We start from the raw sequence: 16926 nt of genomic DNA, 5'->3' as shown, positions 1-16926 counted from the left end.
TCCTCATGCCACCACTGTTTGTATTTACAGCACTGAATCTATTCTTCTGCTGGAGGGTCACAAATTCAAGACATCTTATAACATCATCCTTTGATGTTGATGCTACTAAAATGTTTGTCCTGGATTTTATAGACTTAGGCTCTTTGTAGCTTCACGAGCTTCTTTGCTCTATTTTTAAAAACTTTCTAGTTCTTTTTTCTGCTTTTTCTTTGTTTAACAGTTCTTTGAAGGGTGTACTTGCAACAGTTCTTTGAAGGGTGTACTTGCAACAGTTCTTTGAAGGGTGTACTTTTAAAGATGCTTGAGCTAATTTTTCTGCTTTTTCGTTATTTTTCATGTTCTTTTGCTGTCAAAATCAAAAACACTAACCAACTTCTCTGGTGCATTTGAATTAACATTTGTTATAAATTCTTCTGGATGGTTTATATGATGGTTTTTTTTACTACTTGGGTCTGATGATTAGCATTATCGTTCTTATTTTGATCGCCAACAACATCATGATCAACGCAACAGCTTCTGGATCATAATCATGGTTAGTTAAATAATTTACAAAACATATGACGAGCTCGCCATCTTGCCCCAGACTGCTTGTTTAAAAATATTCGTTTTTCTTGCCATGAAGAAAGACAAATAATTGACCTTTTTTTTTCGTTTCTCTTTAACATTAAATTTACTTTTAATGTTAAAGAGAAACGAAATAGCTTACCTATTTCTGTAGCAGAGCTTATTTACACATACATAAAAGTTATAACGTGGTAGCGGAATCAAAGCTTCACAGCTAATACAAAAATGGCGATTTCAGCGTCTCTGTACTATTTTTTAACGAACAGCTTATAGGAGAGTAAATAGTGTCCAATTAATGCTGCCCCCTAGTGATAAACGGAAAATTTAAGAAATTAAATTTAAATATTATATTATAACTTTTTTAAATATTACAGTTTTAAATTTCAAATCGTAAATGTTTTTATGATGCCACTATAAATAAATGGTAATCTTAAAAAAATAGCTATTTTAGGTTATCGTGGCGGATCGCTTTCTTGACTTTGATTGACAAGACTTCAACTAAAAAATTTCAGGTAATTTTAATTTTTAAAAACTTTGAAAAAAGTTGAAACTAAAGCGTTTTTTAGATCGATTAAACTAAAATTGGTAGCAGTTTTTCTATAGAAGTTACCAGCATATAAAGCGCGTGAAACAGCTAATCAACTCATATAAAAAGCATGAAACAGCCTATCAAGCCAATAAAAATTTTAGTTTTTCATTTCGAAACTTCTGTGTATCTAAAAAAAATGAACGACGATAAACACCATGAAAGACACCGCCTGGTTTATAACTTTCACCGGGCCGCTCACCCGCCGAAGCCACACGAAATATATGCAATCGGATAAGTCGGAATCTGAACTTAGATGCGTTTATAGTACAATAACAAGAAACACTGAAACAAAAAGAGAAAGACCTCGATGTTTAGATATCACAAAAAATGAACGCTAAAACAGAACCGCAATTTTTGACACGATTTTTAGAGATAATGTTTACAGTTAAGTTAAACAATAAACCTTATTATTATAGAAGGATTAAACATAAAAAAAACTAAATTATTAAAAATTTTCAACAAAAATAAATATATTACAAAAAATAAATGTTCTATTTAACATAGTATTAAAAAATATTTATTAAAAATGCGTTAAAAATTCATTAAAAAATCCAAAAATCCATTTTAAAAAATCCATCTAAAAATTCACTAAAAAATCCATTTAAAAATCTATTAAAAAAAATTAATAAAACATTTTTTTTTTCTTCCAATAAACTAGTGCATTCTTTTGCAAGAGGGAATTGTTATTAAAGATGGTAAAAAACCCGGCAAATCAACTGGTTTTGAATCGAGGCTATCGTCATTTCTTGATTTAGTGTCTTTAATAACATCTCGAGGATATTTTGCTATATTATCCATAAATTGCTGGTTTGTACGCCAGTCTTCTTCCTTAAAACAGAAAGTAACTAAATTTATTAGGCTCAAACAAACAGGTTTAATTCTTTTATTCAAGTATGTAAGACATTTAAACTCAACACTCAAACGGCGTTCGTTTGCACTGAACATGTGCAAGAAAAAACTAAAAATTATCAAAACTAATAAAATTATAAATAATAACTCACAAAATCCAAATGACTGTAAAATGGTTGCTTGGCAACTATTCGTTTTATAATGGCCTAAAAACATGTATGACACACATTAATCGGGATATACTAACATATTATAAAAATAAATATCATTAATCTATAAACGCTTATTAAAAATAAACAATGTTAACACCTTATCATGCACACTAACTTTATCGCATTTTTTAAAATCGCAAGAGATTTTTAAAAATGTGACTCTTGATGTATGTACTGATTTGATACCTATTAACATACCTATATCAGCTCAACCTCAAGATATTATTATACATAAAAAAAACTATTTTTCCATAATTTTTATCTTTATTCTAAAATTTTCTTTTTTATTGCTATCGTTATTTGTTTCACCCTCAACACATTTACATGCCTTCACCAACACATTTATATGCCTTCACCAACACATTTACATGCCTTCACCAACACATTTACATGCCTTCACCAACACATTTACATGCCTTCACCAGCAAAACTTTTGAACAAAATATTCAGATTCATTCTCAAAAACTCTTTGAAATATTTCTCTTGCATCAGTATGCAAGTTTGAACTTTTTTTAGAAATAGTTCAAAACTAATCAGGTTCTAACTTTTAAAAATATATATTCTGAGTGACCTTAAATATTTTGATGTATCATTCAAAAGTTTCACTTCAATACACTAGCCTTGCTTCAGACATTTAAAACAATTAAGCTATCTAAAAGATCAGTGATAAGAATAAAGTAACAACCGGAGTTAGCAGAAACATTTGTCAAGAAGCATTTACATGCAAGTACTTAAATTCTTGTACATAAATTGCTTTGCTCTTGTACATAGAATGACACTATCAATATCTTTTATTTATAAAGTAGTTCAGATGCTGACATATAGTCAATTGGATCATTGTTTGGACTATTTTAATAATTTTCCACATACATGCTACTGTTAAAGTTAATAGAGAGAATACATAATTTATTTATATGAGTATATTAAAATATGATATGACAATGATAAAAATATTTTCTTTTAAAAAACTAGGACTAACTTGATTGGGACCAGTTGACTTTTGACATTTTAGGTTTTTTTTCAAGTCAAACCTTTGAAACATTCTAATAGAAAAACCTTTGAGTCATTTGTAATAAAGAAGTTTGAAAATTTTTGAACTGTTGGTTACGGAGAAGTTTGAAAACTTTTTTTGAGTTATTTGGAAAAATAATAAATTTATTAATGTAGAAGCCAATAATTTTTAATATGTAAAGCTTTTTGAAATGAAACACATTACTATAACACCAAAACAATACTAATAACTTAAAAATAAAATATATGCTTTAATAATATTAAATAAAATTTTTTTTTTAAATTAATTTTTAAGTTTACCTGGTTTTCATGGTTTACTCTATGTAACTCTCGTTGTCTTTTTGATTGATTTAAACTTTTATGTTCGTATTCATTCCTATTATCAACACTGCCTTTTGTTTTCTCAATAAAACTCATCTTATGATATAATATCATATTATCTCTTTGAACTGTTGCTAAATGTTCTTCTTCGATCTATAATAATAATAAAAGTAACAATAGTATTAACAATAATAGGAAGGCTTCAGGAAGAATTCATTTGATTTATTACAGCTTTCGCACTAGTGACAAACAACTATATAGTACAAAGGACATATTGCATTCGCTTGCAATATGTACTATCAAACCTATTACTGGATCAATTTATACAGTTTTAAAGCAGGAACTACATAGTGAATTTAACATGATCTAGACACTAAAATCTGTAAAGAACTCTTACACGCCCCCTAATGTTGTATAATAATGATTAAGTGTTAAAGCTAAACATTTTCTACAAAGACTAATATAGAAAAAATCCCACTATAAAGACCACTGATATCTACATTCTGGTAACTGTAGACTGTTATGAAGCATAAATTTTGAAAACTCAAGTTACTAATTCTACCCAATTAAACTCTGCTATTTTCTAACAAAACCTTATCAGATTTAAAATTTTATCTGGAAGGTACTAGCATAGTTGATTACAGAACCATAGTTGTGAACAGAGTAGCAGAAGTAGCAAAGTAAATTAAAACTATTACCTTGATAAACCAGCTACATCTTGTTGTTATTAAAAATATTATTAACACAAAATAATAACAAAAATACCAGCATTTTTTTGTCTATACTCTTGCCTGCCCAAATAATTTGAGAATAGTAACTTTATAGAAAATTTCAGAAAATGTCCAGAAAGAGTAAGAAAGAGAGTAAGAAAGAGGACAAACATCAGATGATCTGGATTTTAAACAAAATGATCAACATAAAAGATGAAAAAAAAAAATGTAGCAATAAAGAAAAATGAAGATGAGAATGACAAGGGTTATTGGAAAAGAGCAAAAATAAATCAAATAAAAATAAGAAAATCTGAAACTCTAGAGGTTGTATTTCCTAAATTCATGGTTGACCTCTAATGTTTTAGCTATGCTAGACAGAACAGAGATCAATCAAGTAGAAAACCAATTTGTTTTAATTTTTTTTTAATAAATCAAAAATAATTAGTAGTCTTCTTGACTGTAGTGGCTCCAGAGGCCACTACAGTCAAGAAGACTACTAATTATTTTTGTAAACTTTTTTATTTGTAACTCTCTCAATCCTAAACTTCAAAATTGAGTGCGGTCCATAGACACACATACTTCCATAGACATACGGTGGATTTGAAATCTTTAACCTCTTGATTGTGAGCCAAAAGTTCTATCGGTCTACTATCACATTTGAACTAGTTTCAACGGCTGAAACCTCAATTTGCTGCTTTTGAACAAGTTGTAAATAAATTTTAATAGCTAAAACCTCAATTTTCTATTTTTGAACAAGTTGTGAATAAGTTTCAACAGCTGAAACCTCAATTTGTTGGTTTTCACTGAAATAAAATAATGATGAAGTATATACTAAAACATTTGGTTAATGTTCTAGTTTCAGGAGCAACACCCTACACTGAGGAAAAAATAGATAAAAGACTGAAAACCTAAAGGGACTAGAGAAGAGCAAGCCAAGTATATTTGCCAGCAAGAAAAAATTAGGGCTTGGAAAAATGCATCAAGGCATTGGTGTTAGCACATGTTTCTATAACAGGCCTAAAATGGAAGCAACAAAAAAATCTATAATTTTAAAGGAAAGGTCACACTTTGCTCTAGCTTGTAAGCATCATGGATCCATACTTATAGTCAAGGATGCTTGGTATCAGTTAAGTAAACCAGACCTAGGCCCAGAATGAATGTGTTTTCTCAACAGGAATTTTTAGGGAAGCTTAACTGCAAGATACTGATGTGAGTAAAAACGTTTATGACTTTTAAAGACAACTTCTTACGAGAAAAGATAACGAGAAAGAAGATGACAATGAGAAATAAGTGCAGACACTAAGGAGAACTCAAATGCATCAAGTTAATACTGGCTGGCTATGACAGAGTATATATATATATACATATATATACACACACATATATATATATATATACATACATATATATATATATATATATATATATATATATATATATATATATATATATATATATATATATATATATATATATATATATATATATATATATATATATATAAATACAGTGGTGGCCAAAAGTATGGAAACTTTTTTAAAATTACATTTCTTTTTATTTGTATTAAATAAAACCAAAATTATTTAACCCGAGTGTACTTGCAATAGTCTACTTTATATATACTACAAGTTTGAACTTGTCTTTTCTAAGACATTTTATTACATACTAATATTTCTTAATTTCGATTGGACAAAAAGTATGGAAACTTGTTCAAACTTGTCACTAAACATAAACAAATTCTATCATTTAGAATTAAAACGTGTTAGAATTGACATCTTTGTTAGTTCATCATAGTTTACTTTTATATTAATCAGTATGGCATTGCGAAAATATTACTCTAGTGATATTAAAAATAAAATAGTTGAGTGTTTTAAAAACGGTAATAAACGAATTGATATTTCTTGAAATTTTCAAGTTCCAAAAGGTACAGTTTCAAAAATTATTAAAAAAATCAAAGAAAGGGGAACTGTGGAAGTGAAAATGAAACCTGGAAGACCAAGAAAAACAACAAAAAGATTGGATAAAGTTATAAAAAATACTTCTACAAAAGATCCTAGAAAGTCATCAAAGGATATAAAAGAAGAAATCTTGGAACAGCATGGAGTTTTATTATCTGACATGACAGTTCGTAGAAGGTTAAATGATGCGGGCTTATTTGGAAGAGTGGCTGTCAAAAAACCGTTAATTTCTAAGAAAAATAAGATGGGTAGATTATTGTTTGCAAGGGAACATTTAAAATGGTCATAAGTTTCCATACTTATGACCAGGCCTTATTTAAAAATTTAATTTTTTTTTGTATATGTTAATTAAAAAAAAATGTTTTATTTTATTAAAAAGTTGTATTACGACTTCAATAAACATATGCATAATATGTAGTAAGTGTTACATTTTTTATAAATAAATAAAAAGCATTTTTGAAAAGTTTCCATACTTTTGGCCACCACTGTATATATATATATATATATATATATATATATATATATATATATATATATATATATATATATATATATATATATATAAATATATATATATATATATATATATATATATATATATATATATATATATATATATATATGTATATATATATATATATATATATATATATATATATATATATATATATATATATATATATATATATATATATATATATATATATAATGAACTAGTTATTTAGGTGCTCCAAGAAGTCCTAATGGCATTATCACAGAGCACCGCAGAATAACATTTAATTAGGAAGTTCATGCAACCTTCCTTACAAATGATGCATAAATACATATGCAAGGAGAAGGAAAATATATGGAGCTCTGCTACATCAACAAAGAGTTTGGGTTGGGGCAACAATCTTTTTTTAAATTAGTATTCTTTTGTTCTTCTCTTTCCAAAAATAGTTGTATGAAAATAATTGAGCAATAAAAGTTGGCAAATGTATCTATATATCTATATCTATCAATCTATATCTATATCTATCAATCTATATCTATACCTTTCTATCTATATCTATCTATCTATATCTATACCTTTCTATCTATATCTATCTATCTATATCTATCTATCTATCTATCTATCTATATATATATATATATATATATATATATATATATATATATATATATATATATATATATATATATATATATATATATATATATATATATATATGTATATATATATACATAAATATATATATATATATATGCATATATATATATATATGTATATATATATATAAATATATATATATATATATGTATGTATATATATATATATATATATATATATATATATTTATATATATATATATATTTATATATATATATATATTTTTTTCTTGAGCAACGCAATAGCAATAAATGTGAACATATTTTAAAGAAAAACACGATATTTTTTAATCTTGACATGTTTCGTAGTTAACATACTACATTTTCAAAAGATAAAATTACAATTTAAAAACTCTGGATATAAATATAAAATCAAAATTTGAACAGAGAAATATTAACAGACAAATAGAACTGTTATAAACCAATAAAAATTATAATACAAATTATGAAACCGTAAATAGCAAAAAAAAAAAAAAAAAATTATAAGAAAATAAAAAACAAAAACAAAAAAAAAACTAGATAAACAAATTTATATTATAATGAACAGTTTGTTTATTTAAAGATGGGTTTTCCCATTTAATATGGAGTGCTTCTCTAATTTTCAAGTTGTTTTTGTTAGAAGCAGTATCCAAAATTTTAAAACAGTTATAGCTACTTATATTTTTACAAATAACAGATGAAATTAAATGCTTATAAACATTAGATTGGTTGTCACTTGTAAGATGGTCATGAATCCTTGTTGTTAAGTGTCTGGAGGTTTCTCCAATATAACTGGCATTACATCCAGCACAAGAAAATTTGTAAACAACATTGGATTTGAGCAGCTTAGGAAGTGGATCTTTTATACATAAACTGTTTTGTAATTTGTTGGTAGTGAAAATTAAATTAATTATAACATCTTTACAATATTTTTTAATGATTTTATTAACTTTAGATTTAATAAAATTTGAGTAAAATTCTACAAATGGAAGTTTATAATATCTTATATTATGGTTATCAATAGTATTTATCACAGATGGATTTAACTTTTTATAAACAAATAATTTAATTTCAGTGTCAATTATTTTAGGTGGATATTGGTTATTTTTTAAAACATTAGATAGATTTTTTATGTCCTTATCAAATCCTAGCCATGTGTTGTTGATTTTTTACGTTCTATCAATTAAACAACGTGTAAGACTAATTTTATAACAATAGGGAACAAAACTGGAAAATTTTTGTAAAAGACCAGTATTTGTTTTTTTGTGATAAACTGATGTGGAAAGTAAAACAGACTTATTGATAAGAACATATAAAAATGCAATTTGATTATCTTGTTCTTTTTCCATAGTAAATTTTAAGTTTTTATGTTGTTTATTAAGATGTGTAAAAAATTCCTGAGCTTCAAACTCTGAATTAAAAATAGCAATAATATCATCCACATAATGTTTATAGAAAATCGGTATGGAGGAAGAGCAATTAGTAACCCATTTTTGTTCGTGAAACTCAATAAAAGTATTAGCTAAAATTGGCGCTAAAGGAGAAACCATGGCAATGCCATCTAATTGATCATAATATTTCCTGTTAAATAAGAAATGAGAACTGGATGTTCAGATTTGAAGTAATTTTTTGAAATGAGCTTTAGAAAAATATTATAAGCACGTTTCATCATTAAAATATAAATCAGTAGCTATATTTATAGTTTCATTAAGTGGAATATTAGTAAATAAGCTTTCAACATCATAGGAAACTATATATTTGTTAGTTATATCAACTTGTTTTAATTCCTCAACAAAAGAAAAAGAGTCACAGGTGGAATAAAATTTAGGTATATAAGGAGAAAATAAATCAGAAAGATATTTGGCAAGTTTATAATTATATGTCCCGATTATTGAAATAATTGGTCTAAAAGGTGGTAGAGAAGAATCTTTACTGAGTTTGTGCATCTTAGGTAAAGCCCATAAAATTTATAAGTGATAAAACATCAGATTCAAATAGATAAATACCAACCTGCATCTTTTTTAATTTACACTGAAGATGAGCATAAGTTTTAGGAGGATGATTGTCAATAACTGGTCGAGCAAGATAAACCTAAAAAACACATATAATAAAAAAGAGACATTAGGCTTTAAAAGTTAAAAAAAAAAGTTTTAAATACTTAGTGATAATGAAAAAAATAATAACAACTGCAATTGACATGATAAAATTTGAAAAAAAGAAAATATAGTAAATATACATTGTATATTAAAACATTAAAAAAAAAAAGAAGGTGGAGAGGGTGGGGTTAAACTGTAAGCCTAGAAGTAGAAAAAAGCAAATAATGGTGTGCACGCAAACACATTATTATAAAAAATTGTTAAATAATTTTCAAGTGCAAGTAAAAAGTTTTTGAAAGTTGTTTGAACTGTTGTGTATTTTAAAACAAAACTAATTAGATACAAATATTTACAGCATAACAATCTAATTTGAAAATTCTTTTTTATTTTTATAGTCGAAAGTTTTTGAATTGATTTAAAGACTTTTAAATCAATTCAAAAACGTTTTAAAAAACGATTTTGAGAAAAGATTTAGTTTTGGAAACCTTAACATTTAAATCTGAAAGCATGGTTAATGAAAACATGGCTAATGAAAATATGGCTAATGAAAACATGGTTAATGAAAACATGGCTAATGAAATACAAATTACTATGATTACATCATATTCTTGACCAAAATTTTTGACATGGTAGAAAACACCACTAATATTTTTGATGTAACAAAAATACACCTCCAAAATATTTTGTGTTAGAAAGCACCAAAAAAACAATGTGTTAAAAAACACTTCAAAACAAAATATTTATAATATTTAAAACAAAATAATTATAACTTTTAAATTTTTAATACCATTTTGCTTTTTTTTTATATTAGAGACACGTAAATATTCAAGAGAAAGTTGGGACCCCTGAAAATATTTTTCATTCAAAAAAAATTTTAAATTTGATGTTATTTTATTATATAGAAAAAATCTGGGGGTGTAACAGGAGGAATTTTCAATAAAAGTAATTATCACCCCAACCTAATATATAAATAAATACACACACATACATATAATATACTTAAAGGTTATGCATATTAGGGCTGTCCAACGTTATATTTGATAGGTCCCTAATTTTATTTTTAAAAAACTCTTTAAAAATATGTCAACATGGGTAACTAAAAAAGCAAAATGGTATAAAACTTAAAAATTATAATTAGATTACATAATAATATCTTTAAAAAAACCAATTAAAAAAACCCCATAAAAATTAACATTTTCTGATTTTGAATTAAAAAATGATAGATTTATACAAATATATTTGCTTAAAAATATCTTTTTTTAATACTTCACTTTTTTTGAGACCCAGGTTGATATACTTTTAAAGATTTTGTTCCCATTATTAGCAACCTGTCAAAATTTAAAAATTTAGTCATAGATAATAATATCATTTATGCAATCACCCCCTAGTTATTCTCTATGACTAAATTTAAAAATTTAGTCATAGAGAATAACTAGGGGGTGATTGCATAAATGATAGTTCATTGATTATTTTTATTGAGGATAAACTTTTTACATGGGTTATGAAGGCATTTCTATTTGTCATTTTAGTGAATATTTTTTTGGTTTTAATGGGAAGAGAGCATCAATAGTGAATTGATTGATACTTTATTGATCTTACTTACGTGTTTGTTTTAAAGGCATAGAAAGGCTACAATAAGATACAGATCTAAGTTTGTAACTATGAATATCAGTCATGAATTTAAAATAACTAGTGAAGCAGTTGGGCATATTAATGTGGATAATGTCCTATACAAGTACACAATTGGATAAGTAGATAAGTTTATCAAGCTTTAAAATTTTAGAAAGATTATATGGTATGTCAGAACTAAAACTGTTAGGTGGAAAGTGAATTATTCTTAATGATTTATTCTGGAGATTTTTAAGGTTTTTTTTATAAATGGATGAACTTTGTCCCTATATCTGACAACCAAAGCGTAAATGGGAATTAAAAATAGCATGCCAAACATTCACAAGGGTTTTGTAATTCACAAAGTGCCTTATTTTTGTAAGCATTTCATTTGCTCAACTTAGTTTGTTTGATATAGATTTAATTTGTTGAATGAACAAAAAATTTTCAACTAATAATATGCTTAAATATTTTAATTTATAGAAATATTTAGTTTTTGACCACTAATTCTAAAATTAAGTTTTTTAGTAGTTTTTTTGCCTTGAGGTTTAAATAAAACTAATTCAGTTTTTTTGACATTCAAAGATACTTTGTTTGATCACAATCATGGAACCAGTGATGCCAGGTCATATTTAGGTACTTATTTAGCTTTTATAAAAACTTATCTACAATCAGGGGGTTGCTGTCATCAACAAAATGATGCACTTTCGAGTACTTTCGAGTACCATCAGCAAACTTTTTTTGATCCAAAGCTTTGCGTATGGTTTCAGTTATAGCTATGAGTGCTTGGTTAATAGAATGTTTCTTTTGGAATCCAAATTGCAACTATATAAGTTATTTGATAGATTTAAAAAACTGAGTAACCTGTTGTACAAAAGCTTTTCAATTAATTTACTTATATTTGAAAGTAAGGCCAATAGTTACAAGGATCTTGTTTACAGCCGCTTTTAAAAATTGGAACAACTTCTGCAACTTTAAATAAGTCAGGGAATATCCCTGATTGAAAAGATTGATTTATTATAATACTCAAGGGGAAGCTCAATTCTTGAGATTTTTGAAGGAATGCTATTGGGTCCAGTGCTTTTTTTTGGATTCATGAGGGAAATATAGTCATTTATTTCTTGAGAAGTAACTGGGGATATAAAAAAAGAATAAAGATTTTGGTTTTTTAGATAGTGGCTAAAGTGAAATCTAGTAGGTATAATTTCTTTAGCAAGATTATCTGCAATTGAAGAGAAGTATTCATTAAATGCGTTTGTAATTATTTTCTTGTTAGTTATAGTCAGGGGTTAAAGTAGAACAGTAAATCAAGTGAAGGATGTTAAAAAGTTCAATTGTTTGTTCAAAGAGATGTGGAATAGCCCTTTCGGGTGCGTAATCATTCCTTTAAATTTTTGCTGTAGGTGTATTTTTGTTGATCACTTTTGCTGTATTTCGAGATCTCGCATGATGACTACTACTTAATATTAGTCATAAATTTTAGCAAAAATTAAAAAAGCTCTTTAACTTCAATAAAAATTAGCGCACAAAGTGAAAATGATCTACTACTTTAAAGAGGTAAATTAGGCGTTACATAATTTATGGACAATCCCATTGTAAAAAAAAAAACAACTCAAAAACGAGGTGGAATGATTGCAAAGAATTATTGAGCGAAACTTTTGATTTGTTAGCTAAAGAAGAATGGCATTCCCCTATGTTGCCCTCTACTTTAACCCCTGGTAATAGTTTTATTATTGATATTTAAGGTTATATTTATTTATTGATATTTAAGGTTATAAGCACAATTAAGTAGCCTCCTCATCTGTAGTGGCCTTCTTGGTCTTGGGGAGGTGAATTATATATATATATATATATATATATATATATATATATATATATATATATATATATATATATATATATATATATATATATATATATATATATAAATTTTATATATATATATATATATAAAAGAAAAATTTTTCTGATAAATCTTTGTTGATGAAACACAGTGTTAAATGGAAAAAATTTTTGTTAAGTGATTTTCTACTAATATACAATTGCTCTGTTCTTTTAAGAACATTGAGCACTCTATTGATTTAATAGAAATAATTCTCATTATTTCTTTTCAGGTGTTTTTAAGGTTATTTAGATTTTCATTAAAGTAGGTTGAGTATTATGTTCTTTTTTGAGTATCACAATAGGTTACTAATTTGATTTTTATAATATTTGAATTGAAAAGTATGGTAGCTTTAAATTCTCATTTTTACATTTTATAAACTTCTTGTGCAACTTATTTTTAATTTATATTGACGAAATGATTCCATTAGTAATCCATGGCTTTGATAAAGATTTATTAGCTTAAATTTTTTGGTAGACATTTTGAAAGGGGCATGATTATCAAGTAATCTTTTAAGTGCATCCAAAAACTTAGAAGTAGAGTTATTAACACCATAGTTCCCTTGTTGGTTTATTGAAAGCCAATCTGTTTCTTCTTTAAGGTCTTTAAGAAACTTGTTTTCATCAAAATTTTTAAAACATCTATGATATACTTGGGGATGAGACTGCTTTAAGTTCTTGCATGGAAAGGATATGAACTGAATAAGACGGTCAGCAAGGAAACTGTTAGGTTACCTGATTTAGTATTTGGAGTGTGAAAGTTTACAAATATATTATCCATGAGAGCCTTTGGTTTTGGAATAATTCTGGTTGGTTGAGTAATTAATGGGAAGAGGGAGAGAGATCACATAAGATCTAGAAAGTTAGAAACATCATTACAGGAGTCATATTTTAAAAGATTAATGTTGAAGTCTTCTAAAGAAACTATATTTTTATTCTCTAGTGATAACTTGTCAAGTAGGTTTTGTATATAAGTGATTTTGAACTCACTAGTGTCCATACATGGGTGGCAATAAATGCAATCTATAACAATATTTTTTTCCGATGGCAGTAAAACTTCAATATAGGTTGATTCTAGTTCTTTTTTTTCTGTATTTTGAGGTCAGATCTTAAGTTATACTTTAACTCAGATTTTATATATATAAGAGTTCTTCCTTTACTAGAAAGAGAATCAGTAAGTTTAAAAACATAGCCATTTAAAGTGATTTAAACATATCATTTCTAAGTGTTTTGTTGTGATTAAAGCAAGTTTCAGATATAGCAATGATATTGGGTTAATTATTCATAAGGGAAAGCAGAAGTTTTAGATCCTCAAGGTAATATGCCAGGAATGATATATTTACATGTAAATAGGTTTTTGAACCAATACTAATAGTTTTTTTATACTCTGTTGCATCATAGTATTTACAATTAATATTATCATTGTCAAGTTTATTAAGATTTTGAAAAAGATTTTTTTTTTAGATGATGAGTCGTAAAATAAATTATAATTAAAAGTAGTATTATAATTAAAAGAATGTTTATGTTAGATGATGAGTTGTAAAATAAATTATAATTAAAAGTAGTATTATAATTAAAAGAATGTAACATTTTTGAATTTATAATGATTCTAACAGAGATTAATAATTTATTAAATATTTGTATTATAAAATATAGTTACTTATAAGAACACTTAAAAAATATATATATACATCCACACAAAATAGATCCAATGTGTTTTCACATTGTATTATTATATTCTCTAAATTACAAATCATAGTAATAATTTTATGAACAATAAGTTTATTATTATCATCATTGCTATTATTATAACAATTATCATTTTTATATTTATGCCTTTATTACAACTTGACAACATTGCCTCTTCTTGACTAAGAGCCTGTAATCAGTTAATTTCTTCTTCCTACCCTTTTCACTGTTTGGTGATTTTCATAATAAGAGCTAATTATGTCCTTATTGTTGGAAATCTCTTACTGTTGGAAAAACATTATATGAAACAAGTTTGTATAATAATAATGAATAATAATAATAATAATGAATACTAAATACCTTTTTTCTATGAATATCATATTTGGTCATATCCCAACGTTTTTTAAGCAACTTATTATGTGCTGGAGTAATAGGCTGATACGCTCTATGCATATTATAGATTTATATTATAAAAAAAATTTAATTTTAACGATTTATATTATTAAAAAAAAAAAGTGTTAAAAACTATTTAAAACTTAATTTTTCTATCCTTCGCCGTGTCTCTAATGTGCGCGAACTGTTTGTCTGTTTCCAAGGTTACAGCAAGCGTCAAAGTCCTTCGGAAGCGTAACAACTCCGCGCTAAAATAAGATATATATAAACATATAACAAAGTTCAATACTGTTTACTTTTGATACATCTATTACACGCGTCTACCATAAATACAATGTGTATTGTTCAAACATACGATAAAACTAAATTATGATCTATTAAATGGTGTAACACAATTTAAAATTGTGTGTGGAGTCCCACAAGGATCCACAGTTCCACAGGGATCAATCCTGGGACCACTACTAACGACTTAAAATAAGAAAAAAATTCGATACGGAATGCCTCAGAAAAAGCCATGTTTGTCATGCAAATTGTCGCTAAGAAGAAGGTTTTTAATTTTACATTGAATTTATTAAAGGTTTCAAGTGTTTTTATAAGTTACAATTTTGTTAGGGAACCAAGAGTATACTTTTGGTAATAGAGATTGAAAATTCAATTAATAGAGGTTTTGATAATAAAAGAACTAATAAAGATTGAAAATGCAATTGCATAAAAATAAACTATTGGCTGAATATAAATGCTATTTTGAAAACCGGGTAAAGTATTTTTGCTAATTCATAAATAACAAGTTAAAATATCAAATATATTTTTATATCAACTTTGAACATAAAAGTTAAGTGATGTTAAATATTTAGTTGATAAGCACAGTATATTTTAATTCCATGTTTATTCGTTTAATAAAAGGATTTTAAATTAATTTTTAACATATGCTGCACAAAAGAATGCTTATTTAAGGTAATAATGAGTATAAAAAATAAACAATTTCCTTAAACCAATTAGATTATAAAAATTGATTTTTAAAACAGGCCAATATTTTTTGATTTTAATTGAAAAATAAAGTTTAATTTTCAAGTTAATATTTATAATTTTTCCTGATTTCATTTTTGTTAAGAGACATTTTTTTTTAATACGGGGCTTGCTATATAAGTAATAAAAATTTTAACATATTGTTACATTCATTGAAGCGATAAAAAAATAAATTCATGGAAGCGATGAAAGAGGAAAAAATTTTGTTCTAAATAAATTTTTACGGCATATTTTTACCTTATACTTAATTTAAAATAGTAACTAGGGTTAAATTATAGTTAAACATATCAAATGAAAAAAAATAAAATAGATAGTGTAGTGGAATTTCATGAAATTTTTATATTTTATAGTTCTATTCATTACAGAAATTAAAAAATTGTTTAACATAGGCTACTGAGTTGGCAAGTATTTATTTAGAAACTCGCCAATTTTGAAGGATTCAATAGAGAGGGTTGTTTTAATAATTTTTTGCAGTATAATAGTTTATGTAAGTTTTAAAATTTGTTATTACCTCGAACTTGTTAAGTTATTAGCAATCCATATTAGTGTTAAGCATGGCTAAAAAACTCTTAAAGGTTTATACTTCTATGGAATGTTTAGAAAAACCAAATGTTTCTAGTGTTATAATACTGAGCACAATATAATTTTTATGTTTGAGTTCTATCTAAAGAGTATTAAAACTTTTGCTAAAGATTGCATAAACTAAACATGGCGTTAATTTTTGTTCAAAAATCTCCCGATTGCCAGTTTGTGCGTGTTTTCACACTTACAGTCGTAGTAAGTGGAAACCATGTAAAAAAATAACAGCAAAATTTTAATTGACCAATCAATATCAAAAGTTTTTGCGAGTGGTTTCTATCGGTACAGACATTTTGCGCTATACTTAAAATT

At 26.1% G+C, this 16926-nt stretch overlaps 1 protein-coding gene across 1 annotated transcript; it reads right to left on the bottom strand.

Moving 5' to 3' along the window:
* Window positions 1-1595: 1595 nt before the first annotated feature.
* On the bottom strand, window positions 1596-15196 carry LOC100202656 (uncharacterized protein CFAP97D2). The gene is made up of 5 exons (XM_065788689.1): window positions 14977-15196; window positions 9353-9433; window positions 3526-3699; window positions 2155-2208; window positions 1596-1981 (listed from the first exon to the last, which is right to left on the bottom strand). The coding sequence occupies exons 1-5, from the start codon at window positions 15067-15069 to the stop codon at window positions 1808-1810; spliced, it is 576 nt and encodes a 191-aa protein (XP_065644761.1). The 5' UTR covers window positions 15070-15196; the 3' UTR covers window positions 1596-1807.
* Between the last annotated feature and the right edge of the window lie 1730 nt (window positions 15197-16926).

The sequence above is a fragment of the Hydra vulgaris genome, chromosome 01 (genome assembly GCF_038396675.1).
Source record: "Hydra vulgaris chromosome 01, alternate assembly HydraT2T_AEP".
NCBI lineage: Eukaryota > Metazoa > Cnidaria > Hydrozoa > Anthoathecata > Hydridae > Hydra > Hydra vulgaris.
This window is presented reverse-complemented; position numbering and strand designations above follow the sequence as displayed.

Coding starts and splice junctions, on each gene's coding strand:
- LOC100202656 (XM_065788689.1), bottom strand. CDS start 15,069: ATGCATAGAGCGTATCAGCCTATTACTCCAGCACATAATAAGTTGCTT. Junction 9,434..14,976: donor ATGATATTCATAGAAAAAAG/GTATTTAGTATT, acceptor TGTGTTTTTTAG/GTTTATCTTGCTCGACCAGT. Junction 2,209..3,525: donor GAGTAAACCATGAAAACCAG/GTAAACTTAAAA, acceptor ACATGTTTTTAG/GCCATTATAAAACGAATAGT.